General features: G+C 35.3%; 1 protein-coding gene across 8 annotated transcripts in view; it reads right to left on the minus strand.

Moving 5' to 3' along the window:
* The window catches only part of RBFOX2 (RNA binding fox-1 homolog 2), a 274,549-nt gene that overhangs the window by 33,156 nt on the left and 217,023 nt on the right, over nucleotides 1-24,370 (minus strand). For 3 of the 8 annotated variants that reach the window (XM_069490851.1, XM_069490847.1, XM_069490845.1), the window contains exons 4-5: nucleotides 11,280-11,423; nucleotides 5,997-6,050 (exon numbers count right to left, since the gene is read on the minus strand). In XM_069490851.1, coding sequence (XP_069346952.1) covers nucleotides 5,997-6,050; nucleotides 11,280-11,423 — 198 coding nt within the window. Of the gene's footprint in view, nucleotides 1-5,996; nucleotides 6,051-11,279; nucleotides 11,427-24,370 lie in introns of all 8 variants that reach the window. The other 5 variants (XM_069490852.1, XM_069490848.1, XM_069490850.1 and 2 more) reach the window with 3 other exon arrangements.

Genomic DNA, 24,370 nt, shown 5'->3' on the forward strand with positions numbered 1-24,370 from the left:
AGTAGGAAAGTCAGCTTACATGACATCATGTTTTAATGTCCCTTCATTCTTAGAAATTCTAATTGACATTAAGTTTGGTCATTCTGATCTCTTGCTTTGAAAAAAAAAAAGTTAATAAAATTATGTCTAAATCTAACACATTTTCCTTAGAACAGCTTCAAAACAATTATATAATGTATCAAACATTGAAACATAATAACCAGTCTGTACCAGTATAATATATAATAGATTATATAATCTATAAAAAAATAGATTTCACAGATTTAATCTCAAAGTCTTAACAAGAGGAAATATTTCAGGTATGATGAATGGAGAATTTTTATCTAAATTCTTATTAATAAAAACAGATAAACAAAAAGTAGACCTTTTTTTGATTTATCATTATTGTTTTTTTAAACTCAGCCAAGTTGCCTACCCCTTGTAAGGGCAAAAGATACACTTCCCAAATATGCCCAAGCTCAACACTTAATACAACTCAAGGAAATTTCTTTCTTTCTTTCTTTCTTTCTTTCTTTCTTTCTTTCTTTCTTTCTTTAAGATAAGGTCTTGCTCTATTGCCTGGGCTGTAGTACAGTGGCATCATCACAGCTCACTGCAACCTCAAACTCCTGGGCTCAAGCAATCCTCCTACCTCAGCCTCCCAGATAGCTGGAACTACAGGCAAAAAACACCACGCCAAGGTAATTTTTCTATTTTTTTTTTTTTTGTAGAGACGGAGTCTCGCTATGTTGCTCAAATTGGTCTCAAACTCCTGGCCTCAAGCAATCCTCCTGCCTCAGCCTCCCAAAGTGCTAGGATTACAGGTGTGAGCCACCATACCTGCCCACTTTTATTTTTAATTAAAAAAAAATGATACTGACACATTTATCTACACCAGCAATATAGACAGAAATATAATGTGAGCTACATATAAAAATCTTAAATTTTCTAATAATCACATTTAAAAAAGTAGAAACAGGTGAAATTAATTTTAACTATGTATTTTATTTGACTCAATATATACAACATATTATCATTCAATATGGCATCAATATTAAAACATTATTAGTAAGATGCTTAACATTCTTTTTTTGTGCTAAGTCTGGAATGTGGTGTATATTTTACACTTAGAGTACATCTCAGGTTAGACTCCCCACATGTCAAGTGCTAAATGTGGCCACTGTACTGAACAATGCAGGTCTCTATGCTTTACATTCCTATTTAAGGTTCTCAGTCCCCAAAGTCCTCCTATGTTAATAATTTAAACACACCATTAGTGACTTACCAGCTACCTTAGCTGACTTTTGGAAATCAAAAAATGGTATGTTTATTAGGTATGTGGTTGTAGTTAAAACTTTTACAACGTGTGACAGCAATTTCTTCACCTGCCTTGACATCCATTTATCATCAAGGACATACAGGAGCTAAGTAACTATCACCTTTTTAGTCTGGCCTCAGACCGCGATAAATAACAAGCAATAGGATGAGTACTGTAAGAATATTTTTTTAATTTGTGTAATCTTTGAATTTTTCCATCTCAGAAGAATGAGAAAGAAAATTTACCATGTAACTTTTAAGGGAGAAATCAAAAGCAGACGGATCTCCTGGGTATGGCCAGAACACAGAAATTAAAAAACAAATAAAAGAAAAATAAAACCAAAACCCATAAAATGGTAACAAAAGAAAAATAAACTAAACCCTTTGGAAATACATGCATTGTTAATACAGTTTTAAGTATAATAAAAAACATTTCATTTCAGCATTATCTATCAAGTTTTACTGAAAATCACAAACGCCTACTTAATGTGACTTCAAAAAAAGTATTTTGACCATATTTGGAAATAAATAATTTCCCTTTGCATGAAATTAAAAGCCAGAGTAAGAGGCAAGAAATTACAGCACGTTACTTGTGCCTGAGGAATAGGAATGGAGATTTTTTTTTTTATCTTCCCTAACTCCAGCCTAAACCCAGATCCCCACTATTCCAGAAGTCCACCTGAGAAAAGTAACGAGAACACGTTAATTAAAAACTTGCTAGAATAATTTGAGTGTTCCTAGCATAAAGAAAAGATAAATATTTAAGGTGATGGAATCCCAATTATCCTGAATTGATTATGTGACTATATCAAATTATCATATATGCCCCCAAAATATGTACATCTAATATGTATCAAAAATGAAGACCAAAAAAAACTTGCTAGAAATCTCAATAATTGTTGCTATGCTCTATTATGTAGTCCTTTAGTGGACTTAATAATTGGCACTGTCTGAAGAGATGAACATCTTCTACATATTTAGTATTTATAATACATGTCCGTTTAAGGGACAGTTATATCAAAAGCACTTTGACAAAACTCTACGAAAATATAAATGTTAGAATCTGTGTATTCTTTTATGTAATAAATGTGATAATTACCATAAAAATTGTATGGGTGACAGGGAGCAGGATGGTGGAAAATCTGAAGTTCAATAATGGAATAAACTTTTGAAAAGCAACGAGTTCTTAGTCATTAAACACCTCTAGCAGAGAATGCAAGGTCAAGAATACTGGGGGTTGAACCAGGTCCCCATTATTTCAGGTTCTAAGATTCTGTGTGCGAAAAAATGACTAGAAGGATACACAAGAATATCAGTAGTGAATATTCTCTTTAATTAACTAGGTGTGCTTTTTTCCTTTCTACTTTTCATTGGGTACCATGTTTCCTTTTGAAAGGGTTTTTTAAAGTTGTTACTCAAAGGATCTATTATATAAGGAGAACATAGTTGATTGTTCAAACTGGGACACGCTGAGGGAGAAAAGGGTATCATTAATAATTATGCGGAGATAACAGGAATAAATTGGGGCTATCCTGGATAAACCAGGACATATGGCCATTCTACCTAGGCATTATCTTATTATTTGTGTTAATAATCTGTCATTACTGATGAAATTTGGAGAATTAATAAAGCTATATATACTCATATTATAAATTTTTTAGATTCTATTTGGATAAAGTTGTTAATTTTTTGGCAGGAGTACCATTTTCCGTCATATGTCCTAACTGTGCATTTTCAAAAGTCTAGTATTTGTTTCAATTAATCAGAGAATTGCATACAGCTGACTCTGTTTTTTACAAAGGAATGGAGAGTAAAGACAAAAAAAAAACCACATAAAATAATTTAAATACATATGTATGCATGTGTATGCATGCATATGATATATATTCCTTCCATAATCTAGGTAAGCCAAATTTAAAAATTCTAAGGTCAAAGAATGAGAAAGGAAAATAGTCAATAACAAAAAAAAAACAACTACTTTCTGGAACACAGCAATTCTACTCTATAGGCACACTGGAAAAGGTAGAATATTGGCAAGCAGGGAGGGAGTGGGCATCGCAGTGTAAGACTGTTTACTTATGTTTTCAAATGGGTATATCCTAGAATCCCTGGGCCAATAGTATCATTATAAAAAATATGATATGGTGAAGAGTTACTTTTTGTTTTGAAACAATTTGATTAAATATTGTTTTCATGTAAGTATTACTTATCTTAGAATTACTTTCTGACTAGTTTTTCTGTAACTGCTTCAAAAAAAATTCAATAAAAGCTAATATCTATACAGAAAAGCACGCTGTTTAAAAGTCAGAGCAACTCTTAACTAAATAACAGGACCACATGAAGTCTCCTTTTCTCTGCTTCTTTTCAAAACACCTTGTAATTTTATAGTCAACTCCAAACATATACAAGAAATGAGAAACTAAACTTAATTCACAAAAAGAAAAGCACTCATTAATTTATCTTTGGTGGATCCCAGAGGAGGCATCTATGAATTTGATTCTAAAATAAATCTCTATTAGGAGCCACAGAGCAGTTCCAGGGGAACCCATTCCAGGAAAGAACTTTAGGTAACAGTTAAGAAGGTCAAAGGACGAAAACAAGGTTTTTTTTAATCAGTCCTTGAAGGCAGATCCAGGGCAATTCTGAATTCTGTGCTTTATTTTAAAACATTTACCAATTAGTACATCATCTGTGCACCTCTTCAGCAGCCCAAAGAAAAATAGGGCAGTGAGGACACAGCATCAAGCTAAGAGAAGCAGCATATGCTTTTAGATTCCTCAAAGAGAAAAGGAAGGCTTATGTCATTATTTTAAAATGAAAATTACATGGGACAAGTAATTGGCTCAGGTAAATTTTTTAAAATTTGGTAACAGGCAAATCCTTAAAGTCAATGAAAGAAGCCTTAAGAAAGATCAATTTCCTTTGCTTCACTGTAATTCAATTAAATTATTTTCTTGGTAAGGACCAAGTCCTCAATGTCTGATAAAAGTATACTGGGCTTCCAGTTGTTAGAATCTAGTTAAGAACCATTTAAGTGTATACACTTAAAACCAAAAATATTTAAACTACTACTTGAGATAAACAGTGAGGTCAATAATCTTCATGTATTTATTTTATATTCATGTGCTTCCCATCTATAAACCACTGTCATTTCCCCACCTTGCAGCTGAAAAGATCACAAAAATTAAATGCAAACTATACAACAAAGGAATAGACATCCATTGTGAGGAAACTACAAGCAAATAGTTTTACTGGTTGCAGTTTGAACAGACTTCATTTTAAAAAATACTTACCAAGTGCTGTAGAAAGTTCTGTATAGGCATATTAATCTTTTTTGTTTTAACTGAAAACTGGAAGCTTAGAGTACAATTACCTCTTTAATAATTAACAAATAATTGTTATAGTCAGAATTAAACACTTTTAGTGTTGATACATTCTATAAAAGAAGGGAATAATAACAAGGAGCATTAGAACAGTGCATACATTTCTATGAGTACAGGTGGGGGCAGGAGGTATAATATACGACTGCATATATATGTTATTAATTCCCAAAGTATGGTATATTTGGAGTATGAAACTGAAGAGATGTAAATATTAGCTCATTTATTGGCTTTATTTAGCTTTTCCTCAAATTACATTCTTAGGATATTTAATCATAGCCAAGAACTATTAAATATTTTCAAAGTTCAACAGAGGTGACCAAATGAAAATTAATTTAAAAGTTGCTCTAACCTAAAAAATGAAAGTAGAATTGAATGTAGCAATGGCAAGGTAAATATTTACAGCCTTGGTTGTGGCTGATTGTTTCAGTGGGGTGTATATTTCATTTGTTGAGCAGCAAGGAAACTTTCAAATAAAACTTCCCAAAATTCAAATATTTTTTCACAACACTGTTTTACGACTTTGCCATTCCTTTGTTCCTAAAAACACATATAAATTCTAAATCATATAGATTGGGAACTTAGAATAGTAAATTAATAAGGAAAATGAATTTTAATTAAAAGTTTCAGTTTTTATATAGAACAGATTTACAAGAGAATATACACATAAATGTACACTGTTACTACTTTCATTCTTACGCAAAACAAACTAACTTACTGTATTTGTAATTTAATTGACTCTGCATCCTGAAGATTGCCTATCTGTACATAACTTAAAGGAGGAAATCAGTTCATGGTGAATTCCTGAGTCACTATCCACTGTGTTTAAGCCTTGTCAAAATTTATTCAAAAGAGAGATCAAGTTAACTGGATAACTGAAACATTAAATTTGTTCTAAGTATGCCATTTTGAAGTTGGATTTTTAAAAACTGAATTGTTCTGACAGAATTCAGAATGGAATTCTCACAGAATTTCACTTTTTTCAGTCTTCCCTCTCTTCCTTTAAAATAAGAAAGCTTAGGCCAAATTTAAGGCTAATAAAGAACCATCATCTCCTACATCCTGTGTTCCTTAATTGCCTGCCACTCTCTCCTCTCAAACTTCTCTGCTTCTTGCCCCATCACCCTCCCAATATAATTATTAGAAAAAAGTTTGGCCATGTGGTAGCTTATTTTTAGAGATAATCTAACCCAAGGTGGATACTTGGGATACTTTTAGGCAGGTTTGACAAATATCTTATGTTTTCCAAATACTTACTATTTAAATTAAAACAAAACTCAAAAAGAAATCAAGCATACTTGATATTGACATGGAGCTTACCTTAGAGCCACGTTCATTAAAGATTATTTCTACATCTAGGATTTTGCCAAACTGCTGCAGAGACAAAAATAAAAACATTTATTTATGATCAGCTTTTTATCCACACACGTCACTCTCTTCTGAAATAGGAATAGTTTTTAACTTCTGTGTTTCTGTTTGTTGGTAAGTCCCAATACCAGTTTCTGATTTTTCTTGATCACCAAGCTGACAGTTTTCTCTTTCACTCCTTTCTTAATACACTCACTCATGTATTATCTACCTTTCTGTATGGAAAGCTATTGTCCAAAGATATTCAGTGTTAACCCACTATATACTTCTTAACAGGGACAAGAACTGAGAATTTTCCTAACTACATCTCTAATTTTTTTAAATGTCTCAATTTTAAAAAGTAAATCCTACTAAGTAGAATGACATATTATCAAAGGCTGTCCTCACTTTTTTTTTATTTATATAAGTAAACCATACTCACTGTATAAAAATTAGAAAATATAAACAAAAAGGAAAAGGGAAAACAGAAAATAAAGATCATCTGCAATCCCACCATCATAACATTATTTTAGTACACAGCCTTCTAGGCTTTCCTTCAGGCATACAGATACAAGCACTAAACATCAGACACACTCTACATATTGCTTGTATTTTTTTTAACTTAGCAATAGATTATGAACAACTATCTAATTCAATAAACATATATGTGTTACCATTTCCATAGGTTACATGGTATTTCCCACTTTAATATTTCTGCAACGAACATGACAAATATTTTAAATACCAATTCTCTTTAGTAATTAAATATTTTAACACTTGGAAAAGCAAACAAAGCTAAAGACACAAAGCCTAAACTCCATTGTTAGGTAGCTAAATAGGTGACTAGGGGTTACACAAAATATAATAATTGTTTGGAAGGGGAGGGATATATTTAATATAAGGAGACAAAACTAACTGTTTTAATCAATAGTTGGGTGAACTGAATTGAAGGAATTTGCTCTAAATTTCCAGATATCTTTTTGGCTCATATTTCCTTCTGCATACCAAACTCATACCCAATATTCTATTTCATTTGGATTTCAAACCAGACTTTGGGAAATGTGAAAAAAAACTGAAAAATGAAAAGAGCAAAACAGAAATCATGTTTTCCCATTGGACTGAATCATTACTATCTTTATCAAAACATATGTATTAAAAACCCAAATTTTCCAGAGTAAGACATCTGGGTTTGATTCCAGTTTCATCATTTAATAGAAAATTAAAAAAAAAAAAAATCAAGGAAAGAAAATGTCTTACTTTTAGATGGACATTTTATTTTATTTATTATGTCTATCCTATAAAACTAAGATTTGCATGGTGCTCTAGAGTTTGTTTCATTTACATTTTCTAATGCATTCTTATAACATCCTTCTGGAGGAATGACTATCTTCCTTTTTATGGCTAAGGAAAACGAGGCTGAAAGAAGCAATCTGTCAAGTTTACAGAGCTAATAAAATAAAGCATGGAATTCCTGCTCTTCACCAATGCTACTGTCCTCCTAAGTGACAGATATTAACCATGTGGAAGAAAATAAAGCAACTAGGTATCCCGCAAGGAAAAAATTATTTCTTTTGCACTTTATGCTTCATAGGAAGAGAATAACATCTAGTTATTAACTATGAAATATCTGATTTCCTTAAGTACTAAGTTTGACAGTTGATATCTCTGACGTTTCACTTTGACATTTCTTGTTTTATGTTTATTGTGAAGGTACGTCCTCAGTCTTTCAAACACAGAGTTTGGCTTGTGATTATCTTTCAAATTTTTTTTAGAGCAATTTTTGTGAAACCAAAAGTCAAAAATGCGTGTTATTTTCGAATATGAGTTCCGTCATGGAACCAATGCAGTGCAGACGGCTCGAAATATCAACAAAGTGTTTTGGGAAGGATCTGGCTAATGAACACACAGTACATTGGTGGTTTCAGAAATTCCATTCTGTTCATTTTAATCCTGAAAATGAGCCACATGGGTGATCTGAGACCAAGGTGGATAATGATGAGCTGAAAGCTGTGGTGGAAGTGAATCCAGTTGAACCTATGTGCGAATTAGCAGCAAGGTTTGATGTTACTATTCCAACACTACCAGACCATTTGAAACAAATCGGCAAGGTAAAGAAGCTAGATAGATGGGTTCCACATGAAACGAGTGTCAGAAGAGAAATCGTCTCAAAGCTTGCCTTTCTTTGCTGTCATGACATAAAGGCGAACCATTTCTACACTGTATTGTTACGTGTGATAAAAAATGATTCTTTCTGACAATTGCAAGCATTTGGCACAATGGTTGGATAAAGATGAAGTGCCGAAACACAGTCCAAAACTGAATATTCATTCAAAAAAGCTAATGGTGTGTGTTTGGTGGTCCAGCGTTGGTATTATACACTATAGCTTCACGAAACCTGGTCAGTCGATTACAGTGGATGTCTACTGCAACCAACTGGATGAAATGATGAGGATGCTTGCGATTAAGCAGCTGAGGTTGGTCAACAGAGACAGGCCCGTCCTCTTGCAAGATAGTACCCAACCACATGTAGCACAAACAATACTGCTCAGACTATAGAAGCTGGACTCAGAAACTCTCTGTCATCCACCATATCCATCAGACCTTGTGCCAACTAACTACCACTTTCTCCAGGCTTTGGACCACTTCTTGCAAGGAAAAATATTAAATTCTCAACAAGCTGTGGAAAATACCTTCGGCGATTTCATCACCACTTGTTTTCTAGGCTTCTTTACTGCTGGCATAAACAAGCTACTGTTAAGATGGCAAAACTGTGTCGATGGTTTAGGCCATACATACTTTGATTAATTGTACTGCTTCTTATTTGAGATATAATAAACACTTTTGATTCAAAATTTGACACTTCATATTTAATGATCTAATACATTTTAAGAAATCACTAACTGGCCTACACAGATTTTCAATGGACGCTATTTTTTGGACTCAAGAGAAAACACACCTCTGACATTTGAGAATGTATTCCATTTTCACAGACCTCTGGAGACTAAGATTCTATATTATAATAGTTCTGACAGTTCAGAAGAGAACCTAATAACATGCTCCCAGGAAGTTTCTTCTACATAATCTAAGTCCTTTATGCTGCCTTTTATATATTCTATTGCTCTCTTTTCTATAGAGATGGAGAACAGATGGTTACAATTTTCTGTGTAGAAGTTCTTCAAGTACTTCAAGAACATCATTAAACCTCAGCTCTGGCCTTCTTTCCAGTTGTGGAAAATACATCCAGGTAGTCAGCTCTAATGACAGAGCTTTGCTTCAGTGTCTTGTCACCATGAAGTGTCCAAAGCCAAGACTTAAAGAAGGCCCTTTGCTTTTCTAACAAAGCATCAGGCAGCTATCCTAATGGAATTTTAAAAATACTGATTATTTCTTGGCTAAGTTAAGAGAGGTAAATCAGTATTTTCATCCATCTTTAGAAACCTTTTCCTATCACCTAGTCTACTCTAGACATGGCTTTGCAAGTTGTCACACACATGAGGTGACCGTATGACCCAGTTTACAGGGACTGAAGTGTTTCTGGTTCCTTGAGATTTTCAGTGCAAAGACCACCAAGATGAGATGGTCACCCCATTCACCCACCAAATGTAGTAAACATATCAATAATATGTTTAGTTTCACCTAAAAGAGCAACCATACACATTCTTTTAGAGCAGTGATTCACTTGTCTGCACACTGGAAATCATCTGGGAAGCTTAAATAATATTGATGCCTGACACAGACTCAGAAAAAATTAAGACTCTCAGCAGCCATTTACTTCCCAACACCTTAAATCTTTGCTATTACACTTTTTTCATGATGGTGATTTCAGGAGGAAGTAAATAACTGAAGGAACACATCAGAGATAGCAAACCACCCTCTACACTTGACTTCAGATATTGGTCTTGACATCTGAGTATAAGCAAGGAAGTAAAAATAAAACACTGAGGTACTATCAGCTTCACAGATATAATTTCATTCAATATATAAGACTCTGAAAGGTAGAGATTACTATCTTTATTTTTATAATGGGTATGATTCTGATATTCAAGCTCAAAAAAGACACATGAATTTCACAAGTTCACACCCAAATAGAATTTGAACACAGGCTCTTTGATACCAAAATCCACACTCTTTCTACTTTTTTTTTTTTTTTTTTTTTTTGAGAGAGAGTGTCGCTTTGTTACCCTGGCTAGAGTGAGTGCCATGGTGTCAGCCTAGCTCACAGCAACCTCAAACTCCTGGGCTTAAGCAATCCTCCTGCCTCAGCCTCCCGAGTAGCTGGGACTACAGGCATGCGCCACCATGCCCGGCTAATTTTCTTTCTACATGTATTTTAGTTGGCCAGATAATTTCTTTCTATTTTTAGTAGAGACGGGGGTCTTGCTCTTGCTCAGGCTGGTCTCGAACTCCTGACCTCCAGCGATCCACCCGCCTTGGCCTCCCAGAGTGCTAGGATTACAGGTGTGAGCCACCGCAACCGGCCCACACTCTTTCTACTTTAATGAGCCACCTCTAAACCTGTATTCTCTATATTGTTTCTTCCTAGACATTGCAAAGGCTGAGTACAGAGTGGTAATAGTGCCTCCGTGGACCTAGTTCCTTTGGTTCCTGCAGTTGAGGGGGATAAGATAAGGTAGTATGGTACTGGGCTTACATGAAAGGCAACAAAAGAACTAAGAAGGTGACAGTATGAATAAGCAGGTAGTCCCCAAAACTATTTGCACATTAGAATCACCTGGCGAATCTTGTAAAAATGCCTAAGCCCAAGTCCTGCTCCAGGCCAATTAAATCACAACTTCTGGATGCGGGCCACAGGCATCAATATTTTTTAAGCTTCCCAGATGATTTCCAATGTGCAGACAAGTGAATCACTGCTCTAAAAGAATGTGTATGGTTGCTCTTTTAGGTGAAACTAAACATATTATTGATATGTTTACTACATTTGGTGGATGAGTGGGGTGACCATCTCATCTTGGTGGTTTTAGCACTGAAAATCTCAAGGAACAAAAAACACCTCAGTCCCTGTAAACTGGGTCATATGGTCACCTCATGTGTGTGACAACTTGCAAAGCCATGTCTAGAGTAGACTAGGTGATAGGAAAAGGTTTCTAAAGACTGATGAAAATACTGATTTATCACAGAGTCTTTCTCAATTTATTTGTAGCTTAATCCTAAAGTATTAATCATTGCTAACAATATATTTGGTGGATCAAATTCTATTTTAATTGTAAAATCCATAAAAGGACTTCAGAGACTTACCCCAAACATCTGCCGGAGGTCAGGGTCCCGGAAGCGGAAAGGAATATTAGAGACATGCAGCCGTTTCGGGGTAGATTTACTCTCTGAATTTTCACTACTTTGTGTCTGTGACTGCTGGCCATCTGTCTGTGCTCCACCTTCCGTCTGCTAAAGAAAGAAAGAAAAAAAAATAACACTTGAAAACTAAACCCAATTACTTCACAAGAATTATGTAAAATATTTAAAGTCCTCTCCCACTGAATCATTCCCAAACAGGGTATCTTTAAGCAAAAATTATAGTTGTCCCTTCAAAGGAAAAACAAAACAAAAAAAACCCTAAAGATGTTATCTATGTTCCAAATGCTATAGTCTACAAAAAAAATTTGGTCTTTTGAGTATTTATAGCACATTAGCAAAATGAGAGATAATGGATACAGAAACACTAAGTGACTTGCCTAAGATCATGTGGAGCTATTATAACTGAAGATGTAAAAATAGTACCTTTATTCTTAGATTCTTAGTAGAGCTTTCTATTTTTGAGATCTTTCTATTTTGAAAATAGAGAGTCTTTTGTACTTAGTTGTGGAGGTCACTGTATTTTTTGGTCTATCATCTCAGGCTCTCTCAAGGAAATAAGGGAATATTTTTATATTTCACTCCCTCAATTAGTTCTAGAGTTTATTACTACCACTTTGCCAAAGTATTATTATAATGATATTAATTATGAAGAAAAGAAACCTAGTGACAATGAGCAATTTGCCTGAAAACTGAAGACGCTTCTCACTCTGAAACAAATCTGTACTCTCCTCCCTAATTTATGCAATTCCAGTTAACATTATTATACGGGAACCCATTCTTCTGCAGCCCAGAGCAAAGTACATTTAGAGAATCTAACTGGCAATTTAAGAACCTTATATTTTTACTATTCTCTATGAAGTGCATGCCAAACCGGATGGTTTGCTGAACTGATTAAACCAACATACTTTTAAAACAGGAGTGGAACTTGCTGTTCTTACTCTCTCAATCGAGACAGAACTGAGTCCCTAACAGATACGGATCCCCTCCTCTTTGATACAGCATGGATTCCCTCCTCTTTGACCCAATGTTCAGGCTAAAAGAAGCTGTGAATCAGAAATACTTTTGGCTCAGAGATGTTAGCAACCATCTTGAAATGAAGTTTAAAACTTTAAAATGCAAAGGATAATCAGGAATAAACTCCAAATGAATACTAGCTTTTCAAGTGTCAATCTAAGTGATGGCAGCTTTTTATCTCATTCCATTCAGGCCTCGCAGATGGCTTAAATGTGCAATGATTCATGTGATATAAAAATAGCAGAAAAGGGAAGAGCTACAAAGCAATGTTCTGCGAAAGTGTAAGGTTTTCAATCATCAATCTGGGCACAATGCAGACTAAACAAAACAAATTCCATTCGAAGACGAAACTCACTAAGTTACTAAAACAGCATCATGGACACCAACATGCAGTCAAAGCAATAAGCATCAATTACAACTAATGCTCATTCAAACACCTTCAAACTTGCCTCTTACATCTCACAGCTGGATCACATAAAACTCTCTCTTCAACCAAACTTTAAAATCACCAGATATGATCTGTGAGATGATGATGTAACTCTTCGAGGAAAGTTAAAAAAATTAATTCTACATGCGCCAAACCACAGTTTTATATACAACTTATATATGTAGTCCAACTTATATATGTATACATAGACTACATACACAGTGTATGTGAATGGCAAGATTAATGAAAATTAATGATTAAAGTATGTTGCCCAAGGTACTTATCTGTTGCTCCTGATAGTTCTTTGCTGCCCTAAAGACATAATTTAAGGTCAGAAGCCAGACTGGTTAATTTTCCAGTATGTGGTGAACACTCATATTTTTTTAAAGTATGAAATCTTTAATTCTAGGGATATCTGCCAAGTGTAAAAAGTGAACTATCATTTCCAAAATTCTCAAGTCTTCTGATCTAATGTAATTTTTAAACTGAAGTGTAACATACATAGATAAAAATCACATCGGATCACAATCTGGGCTGGATTTAAAAAATGCACAAACCATAAGCAAAGAGCTGAATGAATTTTCACAAAGAAAGTACACCCATGCAACCATCAAATTAGATCAAGAAACAGTATTCCAGGGGCATCCTAGGGGTCCACTCCAATCACTGTTTCCCTGACAAAGGGTCACCACTATCCTGACTTCCAACTCCATAGATTAGTTTTACCATTTTAAAACTTAATTTTAAAAAAAGGAATCATATAGTATGTACTTTTTTGTATTTGGTTTCTTTCCCATATTATATTTATGTAACATACACATATTGTTGTAATTTACCCATTCTTATTCCATTGTATAAACACAAAATTTATTTGAGCTGCTTCCAGTTTTGGATATTAGGAATGCTCAAGCAAGTATTTCTGTTGGGTCTATATCTATCTCTATATCTCAATCTCTATCTCTACGTATCTATTATCTATCTAGGAGTGGATTTGCTAGGTCAAGGATATGTGTATGTTCAGCCTTAACAATACTGACAGTTCTCCAAAGTGGCTGTATTAATTTACATTCTCATCAACTGTGTGTAAGGAGTTGTAGCTGTTTGTGGTATTGTTTTCATTTTAACTATTCTGGTGAGTGGCATCCTATTGTGGCTTTAATTTGCATTTTCCTAATGATTAATGAAATTTATCACCTTTTCATGTGATCACTGAACATTTTGATAACTTCTGTGAAATTTCTACATATCTTTTGCACATTTTCTATTAGGTTGACTGTTTTTTGCTTATGATTTATACCTCTTTATAAATTTTGGATATGAGTCCTTTGATAGATGTATTACAATCATTTTTTCATGCTCTGTATTCCAGCTCTCAGATTTTTAACACAAATATTTTATCTTGCTGGTGTCATCACTTGAAACTGTTCCACCACCAAAATGACTAATTCAAACACCTGCTTTTTAAACAGGCACTATTATTTTTTTCCATTTATTTGCTCAAAAATCCTCACCACAACAATTATTTGAATTCACTGGACCCAACAAACATTGATTCTCCACTTCCCTATCTCTAAGCCCTCACCTATAGGTCTTTACTTCCCTTTCTACCCAATTTAGGTTTCAGAATCTGTCATTTCAATCTCCTTGGTAGAATCTGCCCATAAAAACTGCAACACTCAATGAATCCAACCATCAATTTAAACTTTTTTTTTTTTTTTTTTTTTTTTTAGACAGGATCTCATTCTGTTATTCAGGTTGCAGTGCCATGGCATGATCATAGCTCACCGTAGCCTGAAGTCCTGAGCTCATGCAATCCTCCCACCTCAGCCTCCCAAAGTGCTGGGATTACGGGCATGAGCCACCACGCCTGGCTTCATCCATCAATTTTATTTAAGCTTGAACCTGGACAGGTAACTGTTGCTGGAGGAAAATGATTCAACTGGGCTACTAAATAGCACAACAGATGTACAATCACCAAACCAAAAATGTTGCCCAGCAATCTACTAAGTTTCTTCAGCTAGTGTTCCTACTTTCTACAAATACTACTTCAAACTTGCCCTTCTCGCTTTAAACCTTGGATCTTTTCTTCTTTCAACTTACACAATTTTGTTAAAAAATGGGAATTCTCTATAAAATAGCAACCATTTCTTGAGTGCCAGACCCTGATCTAAGCCTTTTTTTTTTGAGACAGAGTGTCGCTATGTTGCCCAGGCTAGAGTGAGTGCCGTGGCGTCAGCCTAGCTCACAGCAACCTCAAACTCCTGGGCTTAAGCAATCCTACTGTCTCAGCCTCCCGAGTAGCTGGGACTACAGACATGTGCCACCATGCCCGGCTAATTTTTTTTTCCTATATATATTTTTAGTTGGCCAGATAATTTCTTTCTATTTTTAGTAGAGACGGGGTCTCGCTCTTGCTCAGGCTGGTCTCGAACAGTGATCCACCTGCCTCGGCCTCCTAGAGTGCTAGGATTACAGGCGTGAGCCACCGCGCCCGGCCATAAGCCTTTTAATACTATTAAATAGTGTTTGCTAGTTGCAAGACACTGGCCTAAATATTTACTATATTTTAATTAATATAATTATTTCAACAATCCTATGCAGTAGGTACTATTTTTTATTCACATTTTTCAGATGAGGAGTCTGATGAATACAAAGACTAAGTTATGGAGCAGGGATTCAATCCCAGGCAGTCTAGCTCCAGAGTATCTGGTCTTAACTACTATATTATATTGTACTTTACATGTATTATTATTATTATTTTTTTTTTTTGAGACAGAGTCTCACTTCTGTTGCCGGGCTAGAGTGCCGTGGCGTCAGCCTAGCTCACAGCAACCTCAAACTCCTGGGCTCAAGCAATCCTCCTGCCTCAGCCTCCAGAGTAGCTGGGACTACAGGCATGTGCCACCATGCCCAGCTAATTTTTCTATATATATTTTTAGCTGTCCATATAATTTCTTTCTATTTTTAGTAGAGACAGGGTCTTGCTCTTGCTCAGGCTGGTCTTGAACTCCTGAGCTCAAATGATCCACCCGCCTCGGCCTCCCAGAGTGCTAGGATTACAGGCGTGAGCCACTGCACCCGGCCTTCATGTATTATTTTAATTCTCACAATAGCTTTATGAAGCAGGTACTATCATTATCCCCAATTGACAGAAGAAGAAACTAATGCATAGAGAGGTTAAGTCAGTCGCCCAAGGTTACATAGCAAGTGGCAGAGTAAGGATTCAAAACTAGGCATCTCAATTTCATGTGCTAAACCACTTCCTTTCTAGCACTGTACCCATTTTCTTTTCTTCTCATTAGAAGGGAGAGCGTGTGTGGAACCCACCCTCTCTCCCCTTAGGACTCTCATCTGATGAAACAAGAGTCTCCTGGGCAAGAGATGGGGAAGTCTACACTAGAGGTGACATGGTTGGTCCGAGTTGGCCAGGCTATGAAGGGGAAGAGAAGGGAGAAAAAGAAAACCTACCAAGGCACACTGACATTTAATTAGGAAAAAGCCAGAGAATTGCTAAACTGATACTCAAAGAGGCTGAAAAGTGGTTTTCTGTATATAGTGGAAATAGGAATAGGAAATATTGGTCATACTATGTTAAAGTAATGAAATCAGATTATATCTCCCACCTGACATTCTCACTTTAAGTCTATCCCAATATAGACTACTAGTTGCTAAAATATACAAATCAGAGAGAAAATTTAAAAGTTTTTAGGCCTTATCTTTGTGAAAAGTAGATAAACTGTTCTAAGAAAAATCTCAGTTCATAATGGCACTGGTTTGCGTTATTTTCTATTGTTAGCTGCTGAACAACTTTGCTGACTGTATAAACAGCCTCCCAAGGTTGTGTTTTTCCCTTTTGTGGTCATTCTCTGACCTAATGTATCCACTGGGCAGGAGATAAAACAGAAGATGCTGGAGTCTGTTTACTGACAGTTTACAGTGAGGACTGGCAGCAGGGCCGGCCTGATGCAATCATACAGCTAAAGCCTATACATCTACGCTTCCAACAAGTCATCTCGCCAGTGCGTAGAGCTATCTGTCAACACTGCATGAGAGCCCAGTGCTGCTTACATTTAATAGCAAATCAGATTTTTAAGCCTCAAACCCTCATCCTAGAAATGAGGACTAAAAGTGTTTTTTTGATGACTTCAAACTTTTAAAATTCTTATATTAAATAACTGGGAAATGGATTCATTTTTCTGACTCTTTCCCCTAGGAAACAATGGAAATATTTTAACTATTTACACATTGTAGACAATGTTCTGTCATGGTCTGAAAGGGAACTCTGGATGATATAAGATAAAGTATGACTTTTCAAGTCTCTTTCCTTAGTCTGAAAACATAATCTGAGATACTTAGGAATCTCCTGATGAATTCAGGGATAATATTTTGATTTATGGATTATACATTTTCTTCAATATTTATTTTTTTCTTTTTTCCCCCATAGATGTCTTCATTTCATATTTTCACCTCTGTGAGGCTAAAGGAAAGGAAATAGGAAATTCAATTTAGTACAGTAAATTTTTTGAGAATCTGATTCATGTCTGAAAACACCTATTTAACCATCCCATTTTAATGATAGTTTGGGTACAGAATTCTAGCTTGGGAAAAGAAACCCTTCAGAATTTTGAAGGCAACTCACAAGTATCTTCTAGCTTTTAGTCTTGCTGCTGAGAAATTTGAAGACATGATTCCTATCTCCTCGTATAGACTTTTTTCTCTTGGCTTGTAGGTTTATCCAAGTATGCCCAGTGTTCTACAACAGTACCTACAGTGATATGTCTTAGTGTGGGCTTATTTTATTTTCGTCTATTTTGCTGAGAATTCAGTGGTCTCTTTCAAGTTGAAAATTAATGTCCTTCAGTCCTGGGCAGTTTTCTCGAATTATTTTGCTGATGATTCACACTCTACACATTTTGTCTTTCTTTCTGGAACTTGTATTATTAGATATCTTCTGGACCAGTCCTCAATTTTCTTATCTCTTCTCTTGTATTTTCCATCTCTCTGCCTTTTGGCTCTACTTTCTTGAATATAGGTCCTTAATCTCTTATTTGAAACCTCTGGGGCCAAATGTGTATCAGAATTCAGAATTTTTAGAATTTTAGGGAGGTAATACGGTGTATAACCCATAATGTAATATCCCCTGCCCCGCCCCAAGATACCTGGAGCAATGATATTCCCTTAGTAAAAACTGTAAGAAGGTTCTTGGCTTTGTTACAAATTTATCAAAAATCCTATGATTCTCAGAACGTTTTGGATTTTGGAACTGTGGGTAAAAGACTGTATTCCTTCAATTTCACCTTCAGGCTCATCAATGAAGTTTTTCATTTTGTTGCCATGTTTGTAATTTAAAGGGGTCAGTTCCCTTTTCTGAAAGTCAACACCCTCCTCTAAAAACCTAGCATTTCGTTATTAAGTGGATACAGTATCTTTTCTTATCTCTTTGAGGGTACAAATGATTATTTCGGTAGTTTGTTTGGGGGGTCTACTCCAACAACGTTTCCTTTTTTTCATTTTTGTTATCTATTTTTCCATGTTGTAGGCTTTCCTCAGGTATCTAGTAATCCTCGGTTGTCTGTTCATGATTAAGAATTGAGGGGAGTGCAGGTGGCTAAAAAACCAATTGGAAGTTCCGAGTGGGTGAGGTTGGGGGTTTGATGACCTGGTGATTGATTCTAGGTTGTTAAGTAAGCAATTTGTTCTTTAAATTTTTCTTCTTGAGCAAGTCAGGTTCTCCAGAGAAGAGTCTTCCAATCTTTTAACTGATGTCATCAGTTTCTGAAACTTTTGAAATTTTTGTGGAGTAAGCAAAGTTAGCTTCATGTATTCAAAAGTGACCTAGAACAAATAAGTACTTAATAACATGTTATGATAGTGTATGTACATATTTTAATGAAGGCAGCAAAACAGAGCAACAAAGCCTATGCTTGTTTTAAGCTGATATGTATAAAACATTTTAGGAAACAAGTGCTTTCAAAATAACGTTTGTATTTTAAGTGAAAGAGAAACTGTATTACAGCCCCTTCCCAATGCATATATGAAAGGTTGACATAGAATAAGCAGAAGAAATTGGAAATGAGACATGGTTATCATCTAACGGCAAGTCTATAAATACAAAGTTTTTTTTCCTCTCTCTGTTCTTAAGAGTCTAGAACTTCTTCAGATATAAGGTGAGGATATTAAAATATTTTGGGATTAGGAGACATGACAACTAAATATAATGTGGGACCTTGCACTGGATTCTGAACAGAAAATATAAAGATATTGAAAAAAACTGATGAAATTTAAATAAGGTCTATACTTTATCTAATAGTGTTAAACCAATACTTCTTATTGCCTGGTTTTAAAAATTGTACTATAGCTATGTAAGATATTGACACTAGGGGAAGCTGGGTGAAGAGTATGCAAGAACTTTGCCGTTTTTGCAACTTTAAATCTAAAATTATTTCAAAATTAAAAGTTTAAAAAAAGAAAAAAGTGTTTTGGGATGTCAGATCCTAAACCCTTAAATATTAAAACACAAAGAATATTTAGTTGCTTTAATGATTATATACAGGCACAACTATAAACAAGTATTTATATTTGTATTCAAAATATGGTTGGAACTCTTATAGAAGTCAGAAATGGGCTGAAAAGTACACTCACTTCAAATTATTGGCTTGGTGAAGGAAAAAAAAACATATTGAATCTAGTATTACTATTATCCACTCGACAATTAGAAACAGTTTAACTTATAAATCTCATGATCTTATATATGAAAAACCAGTTACGTAAAGTTCTATCTCCTATAGCATTCTCTCTGAAAATCTCATGGTTTTAAAAACAAAAGTATAAATCATTCCTAGTTAGGCTCAATTTCTTTTGGATGAGTTTTCTTCAAACGCTCAAATAGGTATTTTAACAATATTACAAAGTCAGTAACATTTAGGGCAAGGGACATGGTTCTGAAAATGGCAGAATTCAAGACTAAATCTATCAAAAGATAGTAGATATCTTGGCCGGGTGCAGTGGCTCACGCTTGTAATCCTAGCACTCTGGGAGGCCGAGGTGGGAGGATAGCTCGAGGTCAGGAGTTTGAGACCAGCCTGAGCAAGAGTGAGACCTCATCTCTACTGAAAAACAGACAACTAAAAATATATATAGAAAAAATTAGCTGGGCATGGTGGCATATGCCTGTAGTCCCAGCTACTCGGGAGGCTGAGGCAGGAGGATTGCTTGAGCCCAGGAGTTTGAGGTTCCTGTGAGCTAGGCTGACGCCATGGCACTCTAGCCCGGCAACAGACGTGAGACTCTGTGTCAAAAAAAAAAAAAAAAAAAGATAGTAGATATCTCTTATTAACTGCTAAAAGTAGAGCTTGCATGTGAATTACCATGCACTTCATATAGTTTTGAAATTAGGCAATCATTAACAAAGTTTTCATTTGGAGAGATTCACACTGCTTCAAAATTTACACAATAATGAAACTTCATTAATTTTTTATATCACACTATTTCAAATCAGAATGATTCAAATTTGAATAAAGTAAGACTGTGATATATTTTATATTCAAGAAAATCAAATGGAAACAACACAGGCAAAATAGCTTGAAGGCATCTAAAAGATGTGTGGAAGCTTGCATGCTTCAAAAATCATAGTGCAGCACTTCCCAAAGGATAGAACATCATTTCTGTAGGATGTTAACTGGTACTCTGTAGAAAATGGGTTTCACGGTCAAATAAATCTGGGAAACACTGACCTAAGCAAAGTGAATTTCTAAGAGGGAGAACTCACTTTTCTTCCCAAGCATACATTTACACATATTATCTATTCACTCATTTGTTTGTTCATTCATTAAATTAGAGCAGGCTGTAAAATCCATTTTGCAAAACACTGCTTTTATCAGAATGGATTTTTAGGACACAAGCTCTGAAAGGAATGAGGGAAGAAAATGGCAAAAGAGGAAAGAGTATATTATAGTTGGGTGGCTTGTTAATCTAGATTGTTCTATAAGCCAGGGACTATCTATAACACTTTCTTTGAAATAAAATAATTATATACTAATAGTATTACAGCTAATATTTATTGAGCATTTACTATGTGCCAGGCATCATACTTGATTATTTTCTTATCTAGTTCTGACAACAACCCTATGCAGGAGGAACTAGTCTCATCATTTTTACAGATGAGGAAAATGAGCATTAGAGTTATAATTCTCTCATGGTTACACATTTATCAAATGGAAGGAGCTGAGAGGTGAACCAGCTCAACCTGATTTCCAGGGTTCACACTCTCTAAACTAATATTATATAATAAAAATAGTTTTTTTAAAAAAACAGCTTTTTAAAAATTCAATTTTTCCTTATAATATCTTAGAAAGTGGGCTGGGATACTTTTCATTATGTCATTGTATAATGCCTTAAAAAATAGGAACTACAATTCATGTTGGAACATCAATTAGATTTGTTAGCACTTAAAGCTTGCTTGCTTCCTTATTTATTTATTGGAGGCAGGGTCTCCTTATGTCTTGCTGATTGATTGATTGATTGATTGGAGAAAAGGATCTCATTATGTTCTCCCGAGTGCACCTGGCTTTATTATTTTAATGCACATTTTAGAATAAGAGAAATCCGTTTGTATGTTCAAGCTGGAGTTCTCGGGTTTAAAGTTGAAGAGTAAGTGGAAACTAAGATGGTAAGACTATCTCTACGGATGTCTTTTATTTTTTTTTTTATCATCATTTGCATGGATAAGCAGGAAAAAAGCACTTGATTGAGAGATTTTCTGAGGCCCAGATCTGTAACTAGCTACCTGTAACCTTGCTCAAGTCACTTAACACTACTGACCTCAGCTGTAAAAGGAAGGTGATTTCTAAAATTCTTATTAGCTTTAAACTTCAATGATTCTGATCAGAGTTTATTCACTTCAAAACATCATATAAAATATTTACGAATAATGTCGAGAGGTTAAAGAAAACATGCCCTCAAAATAATCCTTATTACTTCTTCATCCCTGCCATAAGTAAGACATTCTTAGATCAGGCTAGAGCTTCATTATGGATCCAGCTTGGAAACTGCCAAGCTGCTCAGAGGCATCAAAACTCTGAAGCTGAAGGATACATGTAATTATTTTTAAGGGTAAACTGATACAGGATGTAGCTATTTTATGTAGGTTCAGTGTACTCTACCTTTTATTACTTTGGAGGAAAAATGAGAGCCTCTCTTAGAAAAGTGGATGGCTGGATGAATAAATTCCTTTGCAGTCCCAGACCTCTACTTCTAGTCCAGAAACAGAACATGCTAATGATACTGACCTGTAGGTCGAAGATAATATGGCCCAACAATACATAATACAATAGATGGATTTCGGCCCCATTTTTCCATTATGTTCCAGAAATCCTCATTTGGACAAATGTACCCACTGCAAAGGGCTACAACTTCTTGACTATGTTTTCAGTGCGTCATCAATCTGCAAGGCACCTTCAAGTGTTATCAATGAAGGAGTCAATGGGCAATTCCAAGGGATAACACAGAAGTAAAAGAAAAATTGGCTTCAACTTCAGAGAAAGAATGTGTAACAAAGCAAAAAAAAAAAAACAAAAAACAAAAAACTCTGAAGATGATGGGCAACATGGGGTCTGAGTTATCTTTATTTAGATAACTTTATTTCCTTGAAGATCTCCCAATTAGGGCTATAAAACCTATTGCTGACTAATACAGTAAAGTGGACCACTCAGCTATTTCCTCAAATCCCTGCTTTCACCTCAACAACTCTGTTCAAATACTTCATATGATCCTCAACTATTTAGAGTCTACATTTTCAAATTCTTTGGCCTTGCATTCAAAGTCCTATACAACTTAGCCTTTACCAATCTCTCTTATAGAGTATTATTGCTTCAGAAGGGCCATCTGATCTGGGCATGGTGGCTCACACTTGTAATCCTGGCCCTTATGAAGGCCGAGGTGGGAGGATCGCTTGAGATCAGGAGTTCGAGAACAGCCTGAGCAAGAGCAAGACCCTGTCTCTACCAAAAATAGAAAAATTAGCCCGACATAGTGGCAAGTGCCTGTAGTCCCAGTTACTCAGGAGGCTGAAGCAGGAAGATCACTTGAGCACAGGAGTTTGAGGTTGTAGCGCGCTACGATGATGCCAGTGCACTGTAGCCAGGGGTGACAGAGCAAGACTCTGTCTCAAAAAAAAGGAGAGGGGCAGGGGGTAATCTGTTCCAACCAAAGATACTAACTCAGAACATCATCCTGTATACCATAAATATATACAATTTTATTTGTCAATTAAAAAAATAAACAACCTTCTATGTATATTCCTACCTCTACACAGGAAGCCCTTTCAATTTTTTTTTTTTTTTTTTTTTGAGACAGAGTCTCACTCTGTTGCCCGGGCTAGAGTGCCGTGGCATCTGCCTAGCTCATAGCAACCTCCAACTCCTGGGCTCAAGCGATCCTCCTGCCTCAGCCTCCCGAGTAGCTTGGACTATAGGCATAAGCCACCATGACTGGCTAATTTTTTTTTTTCTATATATATATTTTTTAGCTGTCTAAAGCATTTCTTTCTATTTTTATTAGAGACGGGGTCTCACTCTTGCTCAGGCTGGTCTTGAACTCCTGACCTTGAGTGATCCTCCCACCTTGGCCTCCCAGAGTGCTAGGATTACAGGCGTGAGCCACCGCGCCCGGCCGCCCTTTCAATTCTTAAACATTACTTAGAATTTAAAGAGCTTTTTGTTTCTGTTGGTTACGTTCATTGTTATCCATATTAGAAATAAAGCCAGAAAAATTTAAAAGTATTTTAAAATTAATTTTAAATAATAAGCCCAATTACACATTAATGTAAATGTTTCATGAAAAATTAATTATATTTTTGAAAGCATAATAAATATAGTTAGAAGAGTGATCTCTTTAATGTCTGCATTTAATTTATTGCAATATGTTGTTATAATTGAAGTTTATGAAGAAAAATCTGTCATCACACAGATAGCTGGAAAACAGAGAAGTATTTGAATAGCTTCCTCAGATAACTGTGGATAGTCTTCTTTGATAATACACTAAAACGTGACAAATGGTGGATTCTTAAAGGTTAAATGCAGTGTTGAATCTGAAACCTTATTAATGAACTTTTCATACTTTGTTACACTAAAATACATTAGACAATCATGGGCTTTGTATGGACCTTTTACCCATGATTTTGTAACATTAAACATTAGTCATTTGTAAAAATAATGGCTTATTGAGTTATGGAGCTCTTTCAAATGTCAGTACATTACATTTTATGCAAGATCTGTTACCCTCCATCACATTTAATATTACCACTGATTTGGTTGGGCATGGTGGCTCATGCCTATAGTCCTAGCACTTTGGGAAGATGAGGCAGGAGGATCGCTTGAGGCCTAGAGTTTGAGACCACTGATCTCATCAGAAAAATCTTTTATGAACTGAGCAGTTCTTAAGCGCATGGTAAAGGATACAACTTTTTCAAAATTCTAATTTTTGCAGGGAAGCTTAAATTTTACCAATGGAAACAAATACCATCAGTTTTTTCTTGAAGTGACAAGAAAATGTTTCATTTTCAAGAAAATGTTTGCCAGATACCCAAGTCTGAATA

The sequence above is a fragment of the Eulemur rufifrons genome, chromosome 16 (assembly GCF_041146395.1).
Source record: "Eulemur rufifrons isolate Redbay chromosome 16, OSU_ERuf_1, whole genome shotgun sequence".
In the NCBI taxonomy this organism is placed as follows: Eukaryota; Metazoa; Chordata; class Mammalia; order Primates; family Lemuridae; genus Eulemur; species Eulemur rufifrons.